This window comes from Mytilus edulis, chromosome 2, assembly GCF_963676685.1.
Source record: "Mytilus edulis chromosome 2, xbMytEdul2.2, whole genome shotgun sequence".
NCBI classification, from domain to species: domain Eukaryota; kingdom Metazoa; phylum Mollusca; class Bivalvia; order Mytilida; family Mytilidae; genus Mytilus; species Mytilus edulis.
Window position 1 is genome coordinate 21881696 of NC_092345.1, and position 27232 is coordinate 21908927.

Genomic DNA, 27232 nt, shown 5'->3' on the forward strand with positions numbered 1-27232 from the left:
GTGATATCGTGACACCAAATCGCCTGCACTGCAGCCGTCCCGCTAGACCACACGACCACCTGGGCTCTCAAAAAAAGAGCTTTCGCTGGCCGTGTGTTACCTTTCCACGTCAGTTTTAATCTAGCGGCGTACTACAGTACATGATATATAAGGCATGAAGATGTTATTGTTACAGATCAGCTAAATTATCTATGGTAAAGGATCCTACAAATTAATGTAATATACAGTCACAGAAAATAATTATATTTATAAGTACGTCTGAGTCAGTGACAACTCTACAACAGATGTATCCATCGGATCGCCATCAATGATGGTAATACATGGCTAAGTACATAATGTATATACAACTCGTCTAAACATCAACCCAACAATGTTAGATCTGTAAATTTGCTTTCGCAAATTTTTGGTTCTTCCCTCGCCGGGATTCGAACCCATGCTACTGTGATATCGTGACACCAAATCGCCTGCACTGCAGACTATATAATATAAAATGACTGAATAAATAGTCAACGAGTAATCTTACAGGTCGATGAATCATGTAATATGATTCTGTTCACTACAAAATATAATATATAACAATAACAAGTCAAAAAGGGTACAACATCACTGGCCATTAAATAACAATAAAATGAACAAATTAATATTAGATATTTCGGATAACAGATATCCTTCTTCGGTAATAGCACGATGTCAAATGAATCATGTCAATATATTCAAATCAAGACATTATCAAAATCTTGAACGTTTATACAATTTAAGCGGACACCACAGACGCTGGTACAATTTTAAAATTTCCAAACACGGCCCAAAGATTACAAAGATATGCCAAATAAAAATGGTTATTTGCGATGTGAACTGACACAACTATAAATTTCCAAAGGTTGTGACAGTTAAGGTTCATCATAAGGAATTGAAAAATATGGCCGTGTTTACACCTAAAAAATTACTATGAGTACAGACAAACTGGTACATCCAGGAAAGTTTTAAGGCATGGCAGGAACTAGATATATAAAAGTTATACGATGTCTACGTTTCAGAAAATTAAAAACTTAACTGGATTTTCATGTCCAGTTTTTTTCAGTCTGCAGAAGATAGCAAAATAAACAAACACCCGAGTTTCATTTGATACGGTCCACTCAGTTACACAGTTTAAATCACCTATTGTTTACAGGTGACTATTGTCCATCCATTGTCCATTTAAATCAATACTACTCACAACATTGATTATATGAGGGGAGCTTCTCAATCGTTTTCACTACTTAGTTAATTTTTGCACCTTCTGCAGGAACGAAAAAAACTGGAAGTCAAAATCTAGAAAAGTTTATAATTTTCTAAAACATAAAATGCATTTAAAATTTATATATCTAGTTCCTGCCATCCATTAAAACTGTTGCAGGTGCATAGGTTAGTCTGTACTCAGAGTGAAATTTGGGGTGTAAATACGGCCATATTAGCCAAAAGGTTATGATGAACCTTAAGATGTGATAACTGCATGGAGGGCAGTCTTCAAAAAAAAAAATGCCCTAACCGATCAAAGTTGGTATAATATTTCAAATTTTACAACGGTAGGGCAATTGCAACAGAAACTACATATGTAAGCCTCCCAAATGAATAGACTGTTTAACAATGATCAGAAAAATAAGTTTTATCTAATAAGGTAAAATAACTGAACGTGGCTTCGTACTTATACATCCATCCGAGCCCTGTGATTTAAAAAAATCTTGAAACTGTAAAGCCAGTACGGAATATCTTTGTAATATCTTTGCGCCGTGTTATATATTTATTTCTTCAAAAATATTTTTATATAACACAAATAGATAAGATGTAAATATTTTTGACGTTAGAAATCAGAGGCGGATTTAGGGGGGCAAGGGCCCGGGCCCCCCTTTTTGAAAAAAAAATTGGTTGCTTATATAGGGAATCACTGAAGCGTGACTCGAGCGGGCCCCTCTTAGGTCAGTCAGTGGGCCCCCACTTATGAAAATTTCTAGATCCGCCACTGGAAATATATATACATAATCAAAAAGATCATTAATATCTATACACACATATACAGAAAAAAATATGTTAACACACCCGGAGGAATATCTCAAGAATGTTTTGTGGAAAAATATGAATGCCTACTAAAATTCAACAGATTAGATAAATCGAAGTATTACAGAAAAATGTCAACCATGAATTTTGACTGCTCTAGTAGACTAGAATGATATACATATATATAGTGTAAAACCATTCAAACAGGAAAAACAACGGTCTAATTTGTATAAAAACGAGATTTGATAAGTACAGGTCAGGTTTTGGCGAATCAATTTGAACGAGGACAGTATGATTCATTTTTGGCACAAGTTAGTTTCATTGTTAGAAAGTCTTTCTGGTCCGTCTTTCATGCGTGCGTTGGGGTGAATAATGGATATAAATTGTTTCGATGTGTTCATTAAAAAAATTGATAGATGTTATATGAACAATGCGTGAACAAAACAGACATAATAGGTAAAATTGTCAAAATATGGGTACAGCAGTCTAATATTAATACTAATAAGTACTAATATTTATGTAACAAAAACACTGCTAGGATATTTTAAAAGTATCGCATTGATATTAGAATTCATAGTATTTGTTTATTTATGTACATAAGAAAAACACTGCACTTCAAATTTTACACGACACGGACATAAACTGATACTTTTACCTAACTTCTGAATATATATTTATACTTAATTGTTGTTTTTATTTGAACAATAAGTTTTAAAGTTCGTATTTTCTTAATTTTTCGTTGCAAAAAACAACATTTTCCGCATGGAATGTCTTCATATTTACAATTGATATTAGACATTATCATATACTTAGACTAAATAACATATGATGTTTACCGTATGATAATAGGATTAAATTTAAGTATTTTCCATATTTTTCGAATTGGTGCTTAGTGGGCTGATATGAAAAGTTTATCACATGTTTCGATTGTTATCACATGCCTTTCCGTAACGTTATCACATGGCATTCCGGTGATACTCGGCAAATTCCGGAAAATACACCTCAATGCTACGTTTTCAGTGAAAAACATTACAAAGTAGTGTACAAAACAATTATTTGAATACTGGAAAGTATAGTGTGTAAAATAATTAAATTTAATTTAAAAAAAAAAAAAAATCAAATAAATGCATTTTTTAAGTTTTTCTGAAACATAATTTAGAAAGTTACTTTAAAAAAGTTGACTTTTCCAAACAATGTTCATTCTGTATATTGTTGAATTATTTTTTTGTCGATTCGTCTATATTAAAATCTGTTGGTTTTTTTTTCTCTGTTGAGGCATATGATGGAAAAATTTCATATTGAATCATGAATGTATCAAATTTTGGGTCCGACGTCCGTGAACTTTTTAATCTTTAAGCATATGATAAAAAGATCATAACATGTCATTTTTCATATTGCATGTGTATTATCAGCCCTCGGTCAATATCAGCCCTCGAGCCATGCGGTTCTTGGGCTGATATTGAACCTAGGGCTGATAATACATGCGATATGAAAAATGACATGTAATAATCTAGCTGATAATATCGCTATGTGATATAAGAAACGTTTATTTCGTCTTGTAAATGTATACTTTTTGTGTACTATACATATGTGGATATCTATTTTTCTTTTTTTTTTTCTTTTTGGGCTGCTTGTTTGTTATCTATATCAACCACACTTGTAATAAAATGCATTAGTATTAAAAAAACCCAACATACTATAGATTCTTTATCTACGTATTCTTTAAGAACTTAAATAGTTCTCGTTTAACTTTCTTTTTTTTTTTTATCTCATTGTTTGTATTGTATTATGAAAAAATTATTGATGTTGTAATGTTTATGCCCTTTGGGGCCCATAATTGGAAATAAAAAATATCTTATCTGTATAAAAAGTACAACTTGTCAGCCGGGCTACAGCAGCGACTTCTATCTTGTATGTCCCTACCTACAGTTACACCTGGAATAATAATAATCTCAGTTAAACGATCTTATACTATTCCCAATGATATATACACTGCTATTCCAAAGTAACACGGACGTTAAAGTAAGCACCCTGAAGTGATAGTGCTCGACCTCATAAATCATAATCAACAGGATGCGACAAGACATTCATCAACTTAGAGGACATTTGCCACATCTCTGGCGTAGCAACCCTGTATATGTCTCTAGTGTTTCACATTGATATCATGTATGAGAAATGAATGTTATTTAAAAGAAAATTACCGATAGAAAGTTTTTGAATCTCGCGGGTAAAAGTTTTATACCCACAATTCAATTTATGTAAACTCGGTGAGATGAATGATGGCTGACAAAGGGAAGGATACTATTTCTCACTCAGATAAATTAAGTGTTTGTAAGAAATCTAAACAAAGTAAAGTCACAATGAATTTATTAACAGTAATTTTATATATTGGGATTCTACCTCAAGTAATTTTAGGACAAAGATCGGACGATTCTAGTAGAAATACTGACTGTTACGATGCTAACGGTCGGCCACAGCGCTGCATGCCAGAATTTATAAATGCAGCATTTGGATTACCCGTAGAGGCAACAAATACTTGTGGTGTCAAGCGTGTTACAGAGTACTGTTTGCAAACGGGCGTAACAGGGGCAAGAAAGAAATGCCATTATTGTGATTCCCGTACCGCCGGACTCGGTCATAATACTAATTTTTTAACGGATTTTAACAATAATAACAACTGGACATGGTGGCAGTCAGAGACCATGCTAGAAGGAATTCAGTATCCAATTGTAGTTAACTTGACCTTAAATTTAAGTAAGTATGTGTGGATACAAAAAATTATACTTTTAAATTTATAGATAAAACCAGTACCAGAAATTATCCACCATGTTAATATCCTACATTTATCAAGATATCTATATAAACATCTGATAAACTAAAAATACAGTCAGCCTGTGTAAGCTTAAAAATACTGTCGAAATATTTTATATATTGCAAATCTCCCTTCCAGTATCACAGCTGATATTAGTTTTGCTGTGGTAAGATAATATAGTTTATCAAGCATTCAAGGTAAAAGACAGCCTTGAAGCAGATAGGCACAGATCAAAAGAGAAGGTAATCATGCTAATTATTACATAAGTTGTTCATGATACAGGAGGATTTTCAGTGACACTCATTAGGCCAAAAAATATATATGTCTGTTTAAGGTTGCATGCTTTAAGAAAATAGGGTAGATATTTTCATTTTATTTTATTTTTTAATTTTATTTTTTCTGAAATAATTTTGAGTGTGTAGTTTCGTCTTGTCGTGGTCCGAGTTGATCATGGGCCGAGTTTACCTGTAATTTTAATGGTTGGATTATTTCTCTTTATTACTGATTGGAAAAAATGGCGGCAAAATTATCACACGAGTTGCGAATTTCCTTGAAACAGCTATATATCATATTCATGATTATGAACTTACAGTGTAGGGATGTACAATGTATCAGGCAACACTATCTTCACTTTTAACAAGAGTTCAGTTTATTTTTCACTTTACGACGGAAATAAAATGGCTTAGGGTCAGCACTCAAAATAGGGTCGGTCGGGTAACTGTAAACAGACATATATTTTTTTTGCCTGTACAAAAATAATTAGTTGGCGTGCATAACTGATACAAATTTTACTACTTTTTCAACTTCATGATAAATGGTTAAATTAGACTGTATAAAAGAAAAAATAAGTTTTTTGCACCGGACAAAACAAAGAGTTTATGTAAAAGAATACACTTATATTGCTATTCTTCATATCAAAATCACAATATAGCCATCAACATGGATCAAATGTAAAGCTCACACTCTACTGCAAGATACAACAGCCCTGGGGTAGTTTGCCTGATTTTTAGCAACATAAAAAATAAAAAATAAATGAATAAAACACAGGCAAGGTTATAACATGTATGTTCATTGCTGAATTATCTGATAAAACACAAACATTGATATCAAATTATGTTTCACCACAAAGTAAATTATCACAAAATAAACATGGTGTGTAAATATAGATCTGTTTGTGGATTAATGGTTTCGCTTGATACTATTTCTCAGCATATGTAATGACAGTCAAGATGTTATGCACATGTACATTTCGACCAGATTTATGTAATTTCTTTTGCTGAATGGCAAAAGCTAATAATTGACATATTACAACGAAATAATTTTTTTTTTATTGAAATACTGTACATACATTTTGTAGATTCAATATTTAATATTCTGCAAGTTTTAGAAATCTTGCATTTTGTAGATACATTTGTACATGTATTTCATAAGTATACAAAATGTATATACATGTATTGGTCTGGTGGTCAAAACCAATAAAAAGATAGCAGGTGCTTTAAACATGATAAACATAATTAACAAGCATTTGCCATCTTTTCATGCCAGATGTCCAATATCCACTTTATAGTAAATGCTTAGTCATTTTTTAAAAACAGAAAATTTGAAAACAAATTTCAGGATTTTCTCAGCACATTTGTATATGTCTAAGATCTACTTTCAGTTTTACAAAAATGTGTACACTGCTCCAATACAGGAGTGTACTGTAAATTTTATAGAAAGCTCTTCCATTAGCTTTATATAACTAATACCAAATTATATCAATATTTTGAGCAGGATTTGTTTTGCAATAAATCAACAATATTTTGTTATTAAATGTTGTACAGGTGTTAGTAAAAATGGTGTATGAAATTTAAAGCACAGACACTTTCATTATTTGCAAGTTTCAAATATAATTATAAAATCCTGTTCAATTACCACATCTGGTTTTCAGAAAAGTTAATGATGAATTAACCAAACAATCCTATCTTTTATTAGTTGTAGTTTTGTTTTACAACCACCTAATACCAGTTTTTAAATTGTTAACCTAAATTGCTCTCATTTGTCAAATCAGTGTTCTATGGGCTATAATTATGGGGGTTGACACTTAATTTAACACAAAGAAGTCATTTGATCTGTAAAATAACACTGCTATTTGTGACATTGTAGACAGTATTTTCACCCCAATTAAAAACTTTGTTAAAGATAAATTAAGGAGATTTTCAACATTCCAATCATTGACATACACATTTAAATGAAAAAAAAACCATTCCTGTATGTTCCTCCCTGTTAAAATGTCCTCTACAAGTTCACCTTTATCAGATGATAAAGAAATCTATGAAATATTGAATTAGAATGCTCATAACAAGTTACTTTTTCTTGTACATTGTACATGTACATGTAACTAATCAGAGTTCTGGAGTTGATTTCCTATTTTACATGCTGATAATTTCCATTTTCTCTTAATAGCATAAACTCATTTAAAGTATTGACTTTTATAACCTGCCCAAAAATGTTTTGTGATGACAAGAAAGAAGAATTTTGAATATTGTACTGTTTAATTATGTAACATTCTTTTTGTGCCTTTTTTCCCATGCCATTAGATCAAAATTGTTTTCAGTATAGTCATGATAGTTGCGAATCACAAAAAAACTGTATTTGTCTTTGTGAACCAGTTTATTTAGGACTATACATGTTTATATACAAGGTACAGTTTGCCATTTTTGTTATATTATTGTAAAATGAAAAATAAATTATGGGGAACATTAAGTGTTAAGCTTACAATTCATTCTTTATAGAAGAAACCCAAATCATTTCCATCTGCATGTGAAGTCAAGTTTTGTTATGATTAAACAAGATAGATACCTCTTATTTATCTGATAAGAACCTTGTAAAGTGAGAAATTCTGTGTAGAATTTATGTGTATCAGTGTTGAAAGGAACTATTAGTGCCAGTCTTAATTTTGTACACAACCAGAAAAATTATGCAATATTGCAGTTAATGAATTAAAACTCTACTTTACATTAATTTTTTGTTTAAAAAGGATGCTATATATTGAATTCAGCTGTTTACATGTAATGTATACATGTATGCTCATAGTGAAAGTGTAAATATATTTAATATAATACATGTGTATAGTGGTTTACCCCATAAAAAATATACATTTAATCTGTTTAGCAAGATTTTCCAAAAGTCACTTCTTATAATTTATTTATAATTTATATTTGTGGAACCGCCCTCATTAAAAATAAACATGCATAAATGCAATTATAAAATATTCATTGTAAAAGGCATCTACCATTTTACAGCTTCTTTGTATTCAGAAAGTTAGTAGCTAAAATTATTTGTCCCATACATTTGACTTTAAACATGTTTAATTAGGTCCATGTGTAAATGCTTATGGTGTTTGCTGAGTAAGCACCTGTTTAGAACCATCATGTTTGTAATGATCAGAAAATTGTGTCTGTGGGGTGTGGTTAGGTAATCAGCACTGTATATTAATGATGCTACATATTCTTGTGTAGTTTGGCAGATACTCAAATATTGAAGGAAATATTGCGAAGAAATATGGTTCACTATCCTAGCATAAACTGTAAAAGTTAAACATTGGTTTCTGTTACTATTGCCATTCAGATAAAAGTCATATTGCTTAAATCTTGATTAACATGCACATATATAATTAATGAAATGTTCTGTTCTGAAAAAAATAATTTTTTAAGACATATTTCTTTTTTTGTCAGATAAGTTTATTATTGTAAGCGTTATTATATGGTACATACAATGTACATGTATTTGAAATTAGTGATACACAATAACAGGACTTCCATTAAAGATTACAAACTTTATGCAGAAGTAAGGACCTTAATGAACAGACATACTTGTACATATAATCCCATTAAAAAATGATAGTAGGTTTGCACTATTAAGACCTTTCCTGTAATGGATAATCCAAACACATTTAAAAAAGATCAAACTGAACACCTGCTGTGTCAGTACATATAAATAATGTTAAACCATGTGGGTTCTATGTTCAAAAGAATATTTTAATGTTACATCAGAAATTTTTATCATGAGAATACAGGGATACACAGTGGCGGATCCAGGGGGAGGGGGTCTGCCCTCCCTTTTTTTGGAATATCAATGCATTTGATTGGGACATGTAGTTGGAATCCCCCCTCAAAAAAAAGTTTATATTTTGCTAACATTGATCTAATTATATATTGTTTTTATACTGCAACTTAGCAGTGATCGGGAAGGACGTGCGCCCTGCGCCTATAGCGCATATTGACAAGAAATGGCGCATACAGTGACAAATGTAAGCGACCACGTGGCGCACGATATTTTTCACTTCGTTTCGAAACGTTTAGATATATCATCAAAAGAATTTCCGATTGTGTTCCATGGCGCCATGTGTGTGAACACAACTGTGTAATGTTCCTCCAATAATAGGAGCACCTATATATTTTTGGGACGTCTCGGGTGTTTCCCTTTGATAATAGAACCATGCGATTTAATGTCTCGGGTGTTTTCCTATTGTAATAATAGAACCATGCGGTCTAACTGATAACCCTAAAAATGTAATTAACCATCATTCATGATATATTTTTTTATAAACGACTTTAAATTTGTGAAATTTGGCTAGTACAGACGAGATTTAACTCTAATAATAATCTCATTAAGTTTAGCTTGCTATTATTTCGATTGAAGAACCCCAAAGACTTTTTAGGAATATAGTTTTTGTCTCCATAAAAGACGCTTAACTGTCCTTGTCATTTTTTGGTCTTTGGCTCGTTTGACATTTTGTAAACATGACTTCAGCGATTTGTTGTTTTGTTCTATGAATTAATGGTACTCTATACTGTTATTCTTGTCACCGTGATGAAGTTATAATAATACAAGAAGTGCAGAGGAAATGCCTGAAATGTCCTCTGATACGGAACATCTTGAATAAGTATGGTATCGACGAAGACCCGAATTTAATGTACACAAAAAAAACATGAACATGAACAAGGCAACAGTACCAGTTTAAACATTGTAAATAAAGGTTAACTTAAATATTGTTGGGGTTGGAAGAAGTTATTGTATATTCATTGAAATTGAAATTACAAAATCACAGGAACAATATCCATGATATTATTTAAAATCATAAAGGTATATAAGTACCAACTCCTTTTTTTTTTACAGAAGTCAATTCAAATCAACATGGCCCATTATTTTTTAAAATGGCCCATTGAATTTATTTTTGAGGGGCCCTGGGCCCATACTGAAAAAAACCTTCCAGATCACTGCAACTTTAATTAATACATTGTCATTGATAGCTATTGAAATTGTAAATTTAATTTTGATAAAATTATTATCGACCTTAAATGAACCTCTTATTGTAGAATAAGTGATCCATGATGAAAAAAAAACATTGCACAAAATATAGCTGTGTTTGTACAAATGTATATCTAAAAATCATCATTGATAAAGTTTCATATTCAAACCTTATTCATACAAAGCTTCCTTAGTTTAACAAACAAATGTGTACCTAAGAGTAAGAAGCATTTCTAATGCCGTTTACTTTTAACATGATTTGGGCAGACTTAAACTGATGGACAAGAAATCAGTGTTTCTATAGACCCATGGTAGAGAGTTTCAGCATAATCATTAGTGGTCCCACCTGGTACCCCCATTCATTAATTCAAGTCCATGACCAATACTAATAAAAATGCTGTATTCTGTATTACTCTAAACTTCCATAAAATCCTTCAAAATTCATGACCACATATTTCCACTGTATCCCCACCACCCATTCTTCAAAAATATTCTTTAGAAAAACTGAAAATAAATAAACATTGAATTTATACTGCAACTAGTTGTGTTTATTTCCCATATTTATTTTAAAATGATTGTATGACATCCTATTGTTGTTGAATTATTAGGTGAAGGTTGAAGGTATACATGCATTATTATTACACAAAAATGCAAGTAACAGATTACTGAAAACTTAAGCTACATGTAGCTGATATTAAGTACTGTCAGAATGATGCAACAAGAATGCATGCTCATTACATTGTACATAATTTGTCTTACCATCAAAAAAAGTCCCAGAATAAGAGACATATATATACATATATGTTGTGTACATGTATACTCAATCTGATACAGCACCTATTTTAGTGTACATGTTCAGTAGTGAAATAAAGCTAGAAATATTAGTAAAATTGAGAATGGAAATGAGGAATGTGTCAAAGAGACAACAACCCCACCATAGAGCAGACAACAGCTGAAGGCCAAATGGGTCTTCAATGCAGCGAGAGAAACTCCTGAACCCAGAGGCGTCCTTCAGCTGCCCCTAAACAAATATGTATGATGGACATCATACTAAACTCCGAATTATACACAAGAAACTAAAATTAAAAATGATACAACACAATAACAAAGGCCAGAGACCCTGACTTGGGACAGCCTCAAAAATGTGGTGGGGTTAAACATGTTTTTTAAGACCTCTACCCTCCCCTCCACCTCTTACAGTTAAGAAGAGCTATATCCATTATCAAAGCTATGTTTTGCATTTGGATGGCATATACAGTCTGAAGTTTCTGTCTGGCATAAGGCATTGACCTTATTGTGATGGTACATGTATTATTCTTTACTTACTGTAAATTTGTTTTTAGTATAATCTATGTACATTACACTGTACATGTACATAGATAATAGTTAAATCTCAAATTTAAATTTGAGGCCTTCTGCACTTACAATTATTTATTGTCAAAGTTTTAGATATTTATTAATTTATTAATGATAACATATTTGGCATTTAATTTTATCTTAACATACTTGTGTGTTATAATAGGATCTGAATCTAGGACAAAAAAAGTGTCTATCTAGGAAATAAATCATAAAATCAAACCAATGTACTATGATTAGTTTTGAACAGCTTTGATTTTAGATTTAGGGGGACAGGGGACCTACCCACATATATAGCTATATAAATGATTAATGCTCAGATTTCTGCAAGTTCCCGTAGTCATGCCAGGATCATCAATAATGCTAAATTTGTATGTATAGTAGAGATAAAGTTTAAGATACTCCTCAGAACAGGGGAAGTTACATTATCTGTGTACAAAAAATGTAGATGTCTTTGTAACTTTGAAAGATTATTGTTATTTTTTTTCTTTTTGTAGAAAAACAATATGAAGTTACATACATTAGACTTAAATTCTACTCTCCAAGACCAGAAAGTTTTGCTATTTATAAAAGAAAGACCGACAGTGATCCCTGGATACCATGGCAGTTCTACAGTGCATCATGTGAGAGGACATACAATCTCCCAAGACGAGGAATAATAACATCAGAGAATGAGGCTAATGCTATCTGTACAGATGAATATAGCGATATTTCACCATTAACTGGTGGTAGTGTACCATTTAGTACCCTGGAAGGACGACCTAGTGCATTTGAATATGAAAATAGTCTTGTTTTACAGGTAAAAATCTTAACTCTGGGTCTCTACATTGTATGTTCAGTTGTTTCTGGTATCCCTACTAATAGATGCATGTCATTATTTTTTTGTCCTTTTATTTTTTGTATTTAGCCTATTATTCTCTATATTCTGTAAACCCCATCCAGACCCTCTTATATTGAGTATAATCTGTTAGGATAGAGAATACACATAGAATATGTCTTTTAATTTGAGTAGGTGACTGGTCTTTTTGACTGTTGGTAGTTAGTCAAGTAGGGTTTTGACACTGTGCTGACACTTTCATACTTGCTGGGCTTCACTTGTAAATAGAAAAGTCCCTGTTTACCCCACGATTATTGATGTAGGAACAGTGAACTTGTAGATGATATTCCACCCCATACACCCATGTTTATCATTGAGTATTTGTGCGGTATGACAAGTGTTCTTTATTGACAATATTTTTGTGTCAAGTATCCTTGGGTTTGTATGTACAGACACATTAATCTCATTTTAAATAAAGATTATTTATAGCTTATCAAATATCATAGGAAAGTGACATACTAAAAAGATCCAGAACCATAAATAGAATTCTTAAAATTCGACTATCGAACTTTATAAAGATCTTTAAACCTGGCTGCCTAGCTTGTTATACAATGCACTGCTTAATGGCAAAGTAATTTTACCAAGTCATTTTTAAACATTAATATGACCCATATTTTCCATTCATGCCATTTGTTGATAAAGTCTTAACATTTGATTTTGTCAAGATTTTTAAAGACTTCCCCCTTTTGAATTTACCTTTATAACTACAAAATACAGATCAGTTTTGAATTTTGGGGGCGTCACTTTAACCGTTTTAGAGTTTACAAATGGAAAAATTGCTGAATTGTATAGTTTCTGTTCTAAACTTTATTTTGCCTCAACCAAATGCAATGAAACTATACAAAATGCTAATAACTACAAAATACAGATTCGTCACATTAACCGTTCTAGAGTAATGCCTCTTCACAAATGGAAAATTTGCTGAATTTTTGTTTACGTTCTCTAAATCAAGTTTGCATCAACCACATTTAATGAAATTTATACACAACACTCAGATCAAGTAGGATCACTTTTACTGTTCTTCCGTTATGTCCCTTTATAACTTTATATCATACGCAAGCGGGGGGCATCATCCGTGTCCCATGGACATATTCCCAATTAATTTTGTTGGAGAATGATGTTTGCAGAAGAATCTTTTAGAAAATTTATTTAAAGCCTGAATTTTGTAGTTTCTGTAGATATAGAACATGATCATGATAGGTCATTATTAGTCAGATTCCGGTTAATCATTAAATGAAATAATTAAGATTTTATTAACAGGACACACATAACATGTTAAAAATGTCAGTATTTCTCTGTGAATTCACAGCTAATAAAGTCTAAGATAAAGTGAAGGAAATGCCAGAAGCCAGACTCATCAATCTATCTTTTGTGTATTGGAGGAAATTGAAACTTACATAGATCTTTGTGGTTCACTTAATTCAGAGTGGATTGCACTTATATACACTCTTAAAGATAGGCTAAATGTGGGCAGTCAGTGGTTTTGTTTGCAAATGTGAATATTTTCCCCCAATGTACATTGTATATAAGAAATTTTAGTGCAGTTTTTACCATTTACTAGTTTGTTAACATGAAATAGCTCTTTTTCAACAAATGAAAGTAAGATTGACCAAGTTATAGATGTGTTTTAAAATGGAGACAATATATATATGTTATCAGTTTTGTAAAAAAAATAAAAATGAAGAATGTTAAAAGTGAGGTCAAAGATACCAAAAGGAAAAACAAACGGACAAATGTCATGGCATACAACACTCAGCAACACAAAACTCATCAAAAACTTACCGAAATTTTAAACATTGACTTGTAAATAGAATTATAGATAATGAATATGTTGAGAAATTGTCAATGTTTTGATAAGCTTAACTCTACAAATTTTATTGGTTTAAAAAATAGGATGATGTTGATAAACTACATATCTATGTAAATGTAGATTTTGATTTAAAGATGATAGGCTTAAACTAAGATGAGGAAGTTTTAGATGGGCCTACTGCATAGATGGATCCAGGGGGGGAGGGGGGCGCCCCCTCCTTTCATAGGAAAATTTGGTTGATTATATAGGGAATCATTAAAGCATGACTGGAGCAGGGCCCCCCTTAGGTCAGTCAGCCCCCCCCCCCCCCCCCCCCCCCCCCCCTTAGGAAAAATTCAGGATCCGCCACTGTACTGATCCTATCTACTCTGTTGGTTATTAAGCTGAGGCAAAACATGACATAAATTATAAACATACAGAAGTCATTTGTAAATTTAGTAATTTGAGAGACTTTCAATTTGTGGTGAACAAATTAAATGTCAGATTGATTACATCACACTATACAAATTTGGATCACACCATATGATCACCTCATAATAACATACAATGACAAACGTAAACAAATCTTTTTTACATCAATTATAATGTAAATATCAAACATCACTTGTATATGCACAAAAATATCCATGTTAAACATGGAAATTATAAATTTATGACCTGCATTAGTAACAATGTACAGAACTTAAGACAAGTATTTAAAATTTACAATTAGGAAATATTTTATCATTAATTGCTGTGTATCAGTTTTATTTGATGGTCCCAAAATTGGTAAAAAAAAATATTTACTGCTCAAGTTTTAGTTGGAACATGTACAGGAAGAACAAATTGCATCTTAAATTGTTACATGCATCATTTCGTTTTAGGTGTAGACCAATATTTTATTTATTATGATTTGAAATGTACTACAAATATAAGCATCTTTGTGTACAGATATACAGGATGAAAATATAAACAGATATGCATATTTCAAATCTAATGTATAAGAGGTGAAAGTATTGTTCTGTACGTAGTAAAAGTTTCATTTATAAAATAAACAGTTGTGGGATATATATCTCTGAATCATCAATGAAGTTATCCAAATCTTTATTAAAGCAAATTAGACATCTTGAGGTCAACATATGGTCTTCATTAATGAAAGTATTGATACCATTATTGTATATGCCAAGCTCTACAGTGTCCCAAGTCCAGGTCAACAAACATCCACGATCAACTCCATTCATCTATAATATGAAGAGACAAAAGAGTAAAAAAAAATCAACTAAAGACAGTCACGTGCACTGCCATATATCATGGTTCCTTTTTTTGGACTAACGCACAAATATTTAACATTGTTGTATTTTTGTAAGCATTTTGCATGTATTGGTACATTTATTCTATGTTTATCATACATGCACCTGTGATAAATTCTCCCCTGACAATATATATATATATATATATATATATGTATTTAGACTACAACTTGTGCATCTGGCTTATACATAATTCAAATTTTAATTCAAGGTCAAACTCTTGCACTTTGATTTGAATTATATCATTCATCTGGAATTATATAGATTTAAGTTGGCATTGCATAAAGCATTTCAAAATTTATCTTTAGACATGTTAGACAGTTTATAAAAGAAATAAGAGACCTTGACATAATAAGATCTGTAAAATTAATAATGTCTGTGTTATTGTGTCACCTATGTCAATTCTACAGTCTTGCAAGTTATGAATGGGTCTGACATGATTTGTATGTCAGATAATATTAAGAATAAACGGTTTCAGATTTATTACACAACTTTGAATGGTTGTATGATTGTATTACTTACACCACATTGAATGTTTAATCAGTTGTTAGAATCCCTGCCTACAAAGTTTTCTTTTTATCATTTTATCGAGGTCATTCACATATATAGGTATTGATAATACTTCTGCTAAAATAATCATTGTTTACTTATTTTATTTCAACATGTGTAGAAAAAAAAGCTGAGGTTGCCAAATTTGAATTGCTTTATCAGCGGTGATTATAATTAGATGCTGTTACCAGATTTAACACTGATTATATAACTCTCACCTTCCTGTGTATGGATCCCTACAGAATGAAATAATTGTAATGATGATGTACTTTCTCAAATGTTAAAGTATATCTTTCATAAACAGTCACAACTTGATAATAACCATATCACTTTTAAATTTGTAATATATATATGTTCTATTTACAAGAAACATATTTTAATATATTTCTTTAAACAGATTTTTCTCACAGCGGATTGAGTCATTGAGATCAGACTGTCCCTGATTTTGAAATTGATTATTGACTAACCAAAAATCTTTTACCTACGATACATAATATGCCTGATGGCTACATCAAAGTTTTTTACCGACTTTATAAGATAACCATTTTGCGATTATCGAGTATTAAAAAATTAAAGTCTTCAAAAAGCAATAGTTGTTTACTTGAAGCATATCAAGTTTTAATGTAGCTTAGGAACACGAGAACTTGTTGAATTGTATTTTCCTCTTTAGTTATCATAATCATGCAAAGTAAATATTCCTTCTAAATTTAAAAGAAAATTAAATTACTATTAAAAGTCCTTTCCTTTTGCCCTATTAGCAATAGAAGAATTGATAAGATTTAGTAACCAAATTGCATTGGTATAGTTCCAATTTTAAATGTCAAAACGTCTATTTAAAAGGGATAGAACAATTGAAGGGTTAAATTTCAGTGTTATAGCAGTACAAGCCTTTTAAATATAATAACCCTTATGAAAAGCAAAATTTGTTTTTTATGAACCTTCATAATTGTATCTAGAAATTCCTGTCGAACTTTACTAATAATTACTTGCTGTGAAGTGCAATAACCTATATAATTATATATATTGAGCCAGTTTCAGTCCATTGGATTAATGTTCAACAGGAACTTTTGTCTGATTATCAAAGAAATGTTTATATTGGCATCAGATGTCATCATGAGTGTATTTTTCTAGTAGATCCAATCATTCTAATAGAACTTTTGAACAAGATATGTTGTTTTGGTTTAAGTGACATGAAAAGCTTAAATAGTTAGTGTACAAAGAAAGTAGAAGATTTTTTTTCTATTTACATCTTAATTCTTACAATAACAAAAATATATATTCACATCATTATTCATGATTGTGTATTTTCCCCTTTTCTTTTGAAAGAATATAATGTGCAGACACCAATTTTGATGCAATGATTTCTTGTATACCCTGTGTAAATTGACATTTGTTTTCTTTCCTACAATTTGTACATTGGATATAGTGTTTTATAAGATACAACTACAAGTGTTCATCACTCTACGGACAGTAACAGTCAGCTGTTTATCTGTGTGAACATGACTGATGTGCAAATGCCAGTCATAAGTGGTTAGATATTGGATTTTAAGTCTGAGGCTATTCTGTATTGTAAGATATATTTTGAACGATGAATGCTAACATCCTTAAGTCCATTAGTAATTAGTAACTGATCAGACTTGGGGTAATTGTAATTGTAATCGTTAATCAGCTGTAATTGATTACAATTTTTCAAGTAATCATTGTAATCATTAATCAGCCAAAAATCTGATTACATGTAATTTAATTTAATCAATTACTTTTCAAAATACCCTGTAATCCTGATTACTTTATGATTACATTCTGATTACAATGAAAAAAATCTTAAACTGTGTTTATGGTCAATAAATGAACCTTTTTGTTATTTAATTACTAATAATATTAGTAACATGTTAAGATAGTTTGGTTTACTTTTTTTATAAAGCATGATAATTGGTTTGTATACTTCAGTAAAAAATAAACTGTTACAGTATTGAAAAGTCATCAATGGCCTTAGTAAAAGATATTGTACATATTTTCACAATTTAAAAATTTACATATATATATTTGATAATAACTGTTATATTCAAGTAATAAGTTTTCTTTAACCCTTAACTATAATCTTTTGTTAATGTTGTGATTTTTGTCAACTTTGAATTGACAGGTAGGAAACCAATTAAAGTCATAAGAAACGAGTGACCGGTGAAAAATAATGTTCTTCCAATTCTTGAACCAATGCATACAAACATCATAAACTTAGTCTTCTGTGCTCGAATTTATCATTTTTTTCGTGTAAATTTCGTATAATTGTCAATTTTTTTTTCAATCGGTCAGTGTTGTTGTGAAAATATGGCAGGTAATTAAAGTTCGTGTCTTGAAGCCGAAGTTTAACGATTGTCACCTGTTTGTCAACAATTGACGAAAAATAAACAAAAAAGCATGGAAATTGAGCACGTGTTTAACATGTAAATTCAGATAATAGTTTATTTTAAGGACATCCATGCGTATTGTGGTCACCGGATTTTTACGAGATGGGTCACACTGAGGTCACCTTGCATACGGAAAATATCTCGGGGGAATTGCTTGCTGGAAGGAAGCTATTCAAATAAAGTAAACTTCTTCTAAATATGAATAAATTAAAGAATTTTCTTCAGAAAAAAGTATATGTACATAAGATTTATAATGAAAACTATCCATTGAGTTATTAAAATCATATGCATTATTTTTTTTTGATTTGAGGTTTCTTATGACTTTAAGGTTTGTTTATATTGCAATTTCCAATTGAGTATAGCTGTAGGAAAATATATATGGTAAAAGATAAATCAGATATGTGATCATTTATCTTATTAGCACTAAATTCATTAAAAGTTGGACAAATAACTTGTTTAAAATTAGCAATTTTTTTGTGTATGTATTTGGACTGGACATGTAATAAAATGCAATGATTTTTATACGGCCGCAAATTTTGAAAAAATTTTCGTCGTATATTGCTATCACGTTGGCGTCTGCGTCGTCGTCGTCGTCGTCGTCGTCCGGCGTCCGAATACTTTTAGTTTTCGCACTCTAACTTTAGTAAAAGTGAATGGAAATCTATGAAATTTTAACACAAGGTTTATGACCACAAAAGGAAGGTTGGTATTGATTTTGGGAGTTTTGGTCCCAACATTTTAGGAATTAGGGGCCAAAAAGGGCCCAAATAAGCATTTTCTTGGTTTTCGCACTATAACTTTAGTTTAAGTTAATAGAAATCTATGAAATTTTTACACAAGGTTTATGACCACAAAAGAACGGTTGGGATTGATTTTGGGAGTTTTGGTCTCAACAGTTTAGGAATTAGGGGCCAAAAAAGGGCCCAAATAAGCATTATTCTTGGTTTTGGCACAATAACATTAGTTTAAGTTAATAGAAATCAATGAAATTTAAACACAATGTTAATGACTACAAAAGGAAGGTTGGTATTGATTTTGGGAGTTTAGGTCCCAACAGTTTAGGAATTAGGGGCCAAAAAGGGACCCAAATAAGCATTTTTCTTGGTTTTCGCACCATAACGTTAGTATAAGTAAATAAAAATCTATGAAATTTAAACACAAGGTTTATGACCATAAAAGAAAGGTTGGGTTTGATTTTAGGAGTTTTGGTCCCAACATAATAAGGGGCCCAAAGGGTCCAAAATTAAACTTTTGTTTGATTTCATCAAAATTGAATAATTGGGGTTCTTTGATATGCTGAATCTAACTGTCATGACTGTGTATGTAGATTCTTAACTTTTGGTCCCGTTTTCAAATTGGTCTACATTAAGGTCCAAAGGGTCCAAAATTAAACTTAGTTTGATTTTGACAAAAAATGAATCAGTTAGGTTCTTTGATATGCTGAATCTAAAAATGTACTTAGATTCTTGATTATTGGCCCAGTTTTCAAGTTGGTCCAAATCGGGGTCCAAAATTAAACTTTGTTTGATTTCATCAAAAATTGAATAAATGGGGTTCTTTGATATTCCAAGTCTAACTGTGTATGTAGATTCTTCATTTTTGGTCCTGTTTTCAAATTGGTCTACACTAAAGTCCAAAGGGTCCAAAATTAAACTTAGTCTGATTTTAACAAAAATTGAAATCTTGAAGTTCTTTGATATGCTGAATCCAAAAATGTACTTAGATTTTTTATTATGGGCCCAGTTTTCAAGTTGGTCCAAATCAGGATCTAAAATTATTATATTAAGTATTGTGTAATAGCAAGTCTTTTCAATTGCACAGTATTGCGCAATGGCAAGAAATATCTAATTGCACAATATTGTGAAATATCAATTTTTTTTTAAATTAGAGTTATCTTTCTTTGTCCAGAATAGTAAGCAAGAAATATCTAATTGCAAAATATTGTGCAATAGCAAGATTTTTTTTTAATTGGAGTTATCTTTCTTTGTCCAGAATCAACTTAAATCTTTGTTATATACAATATGCAATGTATATTCACTTTTTACTACCAACTGATAAATTAAAATAATCTTTACCATTCAGTGATTTATAACAAGCAGTTTTTTTACATCTTAATATTTTATGATGTATTTAAATGAGTAGTTATTGTTGCAAACTCCATTAGAAATTTTAATTGAGATTAGTTTTGGAATAAGGGAAAGGGGGATGTGATTAAAAAAATTTGGTTCAATTTTTCTCATTTGAAATTTCATAAATAAAAAAGAAAATTTCTTCAAACATTTTTTTGAGAGGATTAATATTCAACAGCATAGTGAATTGCTCTAAGAGAAACAAAAATTTTAAGTTCATTAGAACACATTCATTCTGTGTCAGAAACCTATGCTGTGTCAACTATTTAATCACAATCCAAATTTAGAGCTGAATCCAGCTTGAATGTTGTGTCCATACTTGCCCTAACCGTTCAGGGTTCAACCTCTGCGGTCGTATAAAGCTACGCCCTGCGGAGCATCTGGTTAGTACATATATTTTGTTTACAATTTGATTAAACTGGTAACTTTATTTCATCCATATTTTAACTTTCATAAACTGCACCTTGAAACAAATATAAATTAAAGTCTAGAATAGGTCAGAAGACAAACAGCAAACTCTTTTTATAAAGCTATATTCAATTGAAGTCAAAATAATTTAGAGATCAATGATGATAAAGTGCAATTGGTCATAACCAGTGACACAATGTTCATGTATGTATGAAGTGAACTTTTGTGGTTTATTAAATAGATGAAGTTTGAAGTTATCATTTTATAATATAGCAAACAAAATACTTTCTAAAAAATGCTCTAGTTATATTAAAAGTTTATTCATTCACATCATACAAAATGTATTTTTTTAAAAATTCATTGTAATCAGATTTAATCATGATAACTTTGTCAATGTAATCATTAATTTAATCAGACACTTTCAGAAATGATGTAATCATTAATTTAATCAGACACTTTCAGAAATGATGTAATCATTAATTTAATTTAATCGTACAAATGACAAAGTAATTGTAATTTAATCAATTACATTGAAAGTAATCGGACCCATCTCTGTAACTGATGTATGTCGAAGAATTCAGGCAAGCATGCAACCTTCATGAGCAAAATTCAGTTGGTTTATTTTTACATTCAGCCTTTCAAATAACAGTCCCCAATAATTTCCAGTGTCAGCCAAATTTGCAAATTCACCAGCTGATAAACCAAATTTTCAGACCCTATTACTTGTTAGTTAATTTATAAATTCCCTAGTTTTCATGTACATGTTAGGTATGTGTTTGCATTTAGTCAGGGGGACTCAGTGGCCGAGTGGTCTAAGTAGTTACTACTGTAATCACTAGCCAGTCAATACTAAGGTTGTGAGTCCAAACCCGCTTGTGCGAGTGCACTTGACTTCTATCTTAACTGACTAGGATTGTCAGTTTTCCTATCAAAGGTTGTGGTTTTCTCCAGGCACTCCAGCTTCCTCCACCAATAAAAACTGGCAGCCAGGAAATAGCCTAAAAGCGGTGCTTAAAAGTGGTGTTGAAAAACACAAAAAATCAGCATGTGGTCAGTAAATTTCAATATGGCTACTTCAAACATTTTTCACAGGACTATATCTGAATTGATCTCATTGTTTATTTTATTTTGTAGGATTGGGTAACAGCATCATCAATAAAGATCAGTCTAACCAGATTAAATACCTTTGGTGATGAAGTGTTTGGAGATGCCAGAGTACTAAAGTCATATTTCTACGCTATATCAGATCTGGCTGTTGGTGCTAGGTAAATTTTTCCTTCAAGCAGCAACGGTTTGCTTTATAAAAATTAGAAGATGTGGTATGATTGTAAATGAGACAACTCTCCACCGGAGACCATAACACTTAGAAGTTATCAAAGATCTGTGTATGCATTTAGATCTCTGACATACATTATTGTGTATGGTCCCAGTTACAAATCTATGAAAACCCATACTCCAAAGCAAGTTGAAAATAAGCTCTTTCCACAAATCGGTGATAGACTCTTAACCTCAGAATAAGTTCAAGATAAACTCTTTCAACAAATCATTTATAAATCCAAAGATGGACACAATCACAAACCAGCTTGTAATTCCAGACTTAAAATAATCAAAATAGATACGTAGTCCAACTAAAAAGGATGGCACATTCATGGAAAATTTTATTATTTCTTACAAAACTCAATAGAAAAGAAGCAATTGACAAGTGAAAAAGAATGACAGATATTGACAACCAAGCACACTTTGATATTAATGAACTGGTCAGGTTAGGACGGGAGATGATATGATATGACTTTGAGCTCATTCTTCTCCAGACAGCAGTAGCAAGAAAATTAGCTAAATGAAAGACTAAAAAAAGCTTAAAATTAGATGCATTTATCATAACTTGTTGATTTGACCATATCATCAACAACATGTAAAATGCACATTATGATACATGTTCATGTTACAGATGTAAATGTAATGGACACGCCAAATCCTGCTCATTTAAAACTGATGGTGATTTGATGTGTAATTGTGAACATCACACTACTGGAGACAATTGTGAGAAATGTGAAGCTAACTTTAATGACAGACCATGGAACAGAGCTACACAAGATGCTGCTTTTGAATGTTTAGGTAGGGATATCAGTATTAAGTTATGTTGATATACTGTGGATTCATTTATTTTCGTGGGTACCAATTTTGGTGGATTAAGGAAAACTTGCATGTCCTTGGATGTTTAATTTTATGGTATTGCCGAAGTTGTCATACATGCCTATAGAGTACATGTACAAAAATGTATGTGTTATTCTTTGAACATTTAATTTCTTGGTTGCCCTTTACCCACGAAGTCCACGAAAATTGATATCCAACGAATAATCATGAATCCACAGTAGTAGGTTTGTTTAAATGGAATCTTTAGGAGAAAAATAGATACTAGTCTAATGCAAATTCTAGAAGAAGATTCAGATATTTATTCCAGGAATAGAAGCAAGGAAAGAGGCAGTTTCCTTGGGATTATTAGTTTATAAAAATAAAAAAAATGTTTGCTACTTGGAAATTGGCTGGAATAGATTATATCTTTTATCAATATTTTTATTACTGCTTTGTAGTGCTTTATCTATCATAACCAGTAACATATATGGAATTATCAATCCATTAAAATCTTTCTGTAAAGTAGAACTTCTATATATCTTAGATTATATTTCATTTTTTCATGCCATCAGATGTATTACATGTATAAGGTATAGTATATATATATTTATCAGTCTCTTTCATGTTAAAGGTCTGGTTCCTGGGATTCTTTGGTTTTAAACAGCAACCCGTTTAGATGGTTTAAGAAATTTATCAAACTTTTTTCTTATATTGTTGTATGTTTATATTTTGAATGAATGACATTGAGATAAATGCTGATTATCAGCTCTGCCTTTACAACATAAGATTAAGTTTTAAATATTTTTAATATTTCCTTTGAATATTCATTAATGAGTCAAAATTTAAACATATTTATTTTGTGTTAATTTGTTTGTATATGATATACTTTTTTAAATTAATGATATATAAATCATTCAGCATAACAATGAATTTGATAGGTAATCTGAAAATGTGTGTATGTTCTGTGCTAGATCTTTATGGGTATTATAATACAGTTATGAAAAATATTTTTATTTAGTCTTATAACTTGTTAGCATGGTTGTGAAATAAGGTGCTGGTGTACTTAACTTTATGATTTAGTGTACCTGATCTTAAAATTCCTATCATATATAACACTATGATTAAAAAGCTAATAAAACATGAAAACTAGTTCTTAATTGGGCAAGTTTATAGATTTTGTAAGGTAGACAAAACATATATGATAGGAAAATTAAAGGTAAACTATTGCATTAAAGTATAAAGTGAACTTATTTTAGAAATTTAATGTCTCTGTAAACATGTAATAGAATTAAAGGGTTATTTAAATGCAATTAATTTTATTTGTCCCTTTTAAGAAAGATCAAGAGTCATGAAATAGTCGCATGCATATTGTGGGTTTACCTGAAAATGATTTTGTAATCTTTTAGACATTTATTACTAACCTTAAGTTGATATTATATATATTTATAGAACAGATTATGTATGTCATTTAAATAGTTTACTGAGGAAAAGGTTGTATTACTCTGGATAAATGTTGATTAATAAAATAGTAAGGTAGTTTTCTATCTTAGAAAATCTGGAGTTATAATTTCCATATTAAACATTGTCTGACCTTCACCTTTATTTTGCAGCCTGTGATTGCAATGGTAAAGCCGATACATGTTACTTTGACGAGGAGCAATATAACAGGACAGGTCATGGAGGTCATTGTATAGATTGCCGTGACAACACTGATGGATCAAACTGCCAGAGATGTAAAGAAAATCATTATGAAAGAAGTCCTGGTAGATATTGTACACCATGTCAATGCAACCCTACAGGTAAGGATATCAAAAACTAAAAAAATAAAGTATTTAAGGTGGTACCTAACACTACAGGGAGATAACCCTGTAAAGTCAGCTTAACGTTTTAATTATGTTGTGTTGTAATGGGAATATTAAGCTTCTCAATGATCAAAATTGTTGCTTGTCAAACTGCTATATAACCAGTGTAATTTTTCTGACAAAACGGTTGGTTCTAAATTTTGGAAATTTTTATATTTTTGTTAAAGGTCAAAGTAAATACTTTGACAAAATTTTATGAAAATTAAACGAGCCAAATTAATTTTAGTGAAAGTGTTGGGGACCACCTTAAGTTTACTTTGAATGTTTGAATAGTTTATTAAAAATATAGTACAACCATATTGCTAAAATTATCAACACAGTGTAATTTAAGTAGCATGTCTCGCTATATATTGAAGGTCAGAAGCTCACATCCCCGGTGTGTACAAACAAAGAAATTCAATCAAAAATTGCTACTCCTCTGCCATCAATGACATCAGACAGAGTTAGAAGATAGGTTGTCTTTTAGTAAAACATTATGTGTCCTGCAAACTTACTTTCGCTTTGAGATGACACCCTTATAATCTTTCTCTTTCTCTTTAGTAATGTGTTATTATACTTAATGAAAAAACTTTAATGCTATTGCACATTTAGCACCCCTTCAATCATTTGACTGCATTGTAATGTACAACAACCTTTCAGCCAGCTTTAAAGGTTCATTTGCACAATGAAAAAGACATTCTTTGATTAATGGAGAGTGTCTGGAATATTGTGTGGTTATTTTCAAATATTATTTTTTATTCTAGCCTAAACTTCTGTGTTTTTTAGGCTCAGAAAACCTGCAGTGTGAAAACAATGGAAAATGTCAATGTAAGCCAGGTGTGATAGGAGATAAATGTAACCGCTGTGATGCCAATCACTATGACTTTGGTCCATATGGATGTCAGTAAGTTATTACAATAATTACATGTGAAAACAATGGTAAATGTCAATGTAAGCCAGGTGTGATAGGAGATAAATGTAATCGCTGTGACGCCAATCACTATGACTTTGGTCCATACGGATGTCAGTAAGTTATTACAATAATTACATTACATGCGAAAACATTCAAAACAATGGTAAATGTCAATGCAAGCCAGGTGTGATAGGAGATAAATGTGACTGCTGTGACGCCAATCACTATGACTTTGGTCCATATGGATGTCAGTAAGTTATTATAATAATCACATTACATGTATGATTCATTACAATCCATGAATTTGATTGGCTAACAACAAAATGAGGCACTCCAATATATCAAAATTTTATTTCTTTTTTAAAATGCAACAACTATGACTGCATGTGCTATCTGTGACAATGTTAAAACTTTTAATGTATTCATATTTATTCTGAAAATAGAATAAGATACTAAGAAATGGTTTCTCTGGTAGGTTAAACAATGTTAGAAAGAACTTTTTACATAAAAAGCATTGTTCATTTTTGTCATAAATGTTTTTTAATTAATCCTTTGAAGCCACAGTTAATATGTTCAGTGTCAGATTACAGGCATGTGGAAATAGTCATTAAAATCTACACCGAAAAAAGGCAACTCATTTGAATACAAAATTGTAAAACAAAAGTATGATGTATATATTTTATCTATTTTTGTAGATGGCTCTTTTCAAAGCAAAAAAATTACACTGGTTCATGTAGATCAAAGCCTTAAAAGGTGCGAGTTAAACAATAAATGTACCATGTTTACACTTTCTTTCAGACCATGTAACTGTGAAGTAGCAGGCAGTGAGGATAATGTTGCTAGGTGTAATCCATCTGATGGCAAATGTGACTGTAAACAAAATGTCGAGGGCAGAGCATGTGATCAGTAAGTCAAAGAAAAGATTGGTGTAAAAACATGTTTTATACTGCAACATTTACTGTTGTCTTTATCTACCAAATAAAGGGATATTTTGTGCAATGTTCATTTCATATAATTTTTTCTACAATTTTAGGTTTGTTATGGCATGGAAAATAAGATCTATTTTTGTATTAACATTTTCATAACTATAAATGTAGCCAATTTTAGCTGCAGTATAAAAACAATATAAGGTCAATGTCATCAAGTTTATTTGGCATCACATAGTTGAATGGCTGCGTAGTACATATGACAATGATGGTATTGAAAGGCAATTTTAAAATTATTTGGACAACAAACAATAAGACAACACAATGCACAGTTATTTACATTATGTTTGTTCAGAGATTAATTAATTTTGAAAAAAAAATAGATCAGATTTGTACATTTGTATTTCAGACATCATATTTTAAATTCCCATTGCTTATGTATATCAGCATTGTCAAAC

The 27232-nt window shown here is 31.0% G+C and overlaps 1 protein-coding gene across 1 annotated transcript in view; it reads left to right on the top strand.

The window, feature by feature from the left end:
- Positions 1-4280: 4280 nt before the first annotated feature.
- The window catches only part of LOC139511720 (laminin subunit gamma-1-like), a 45819-nt gene continuing 22867 nt past the window's right edge, over positions 4281-27232 (top strand). The window contains exons 1-7 of the mRNA XM_071298753.1: positions 4281-4788; positions 11992-12293; positions 22096-22226; positions 22910-23076; positions 24705-24893; positions 25722-25839; positions 26647-26754. Coding sequence (XP_071154854.1) covers positions 4311-4788; positions 11992-12293; positions 22096-22226; positions 22910-23076; positions 24705-24893; positions 25722-25839; positions 26647-26754 — 1493 coding nt within the window. The 5' untranslated portion in view covers positions 4281-4310. The remainder of the gene's footprint in view (positions 4789-11991; positions 12294-22095; positions 22227-22909; positions 23077-24704; positions 24894-25721; positions 25840-26646; positions 26755-27232) is intronic.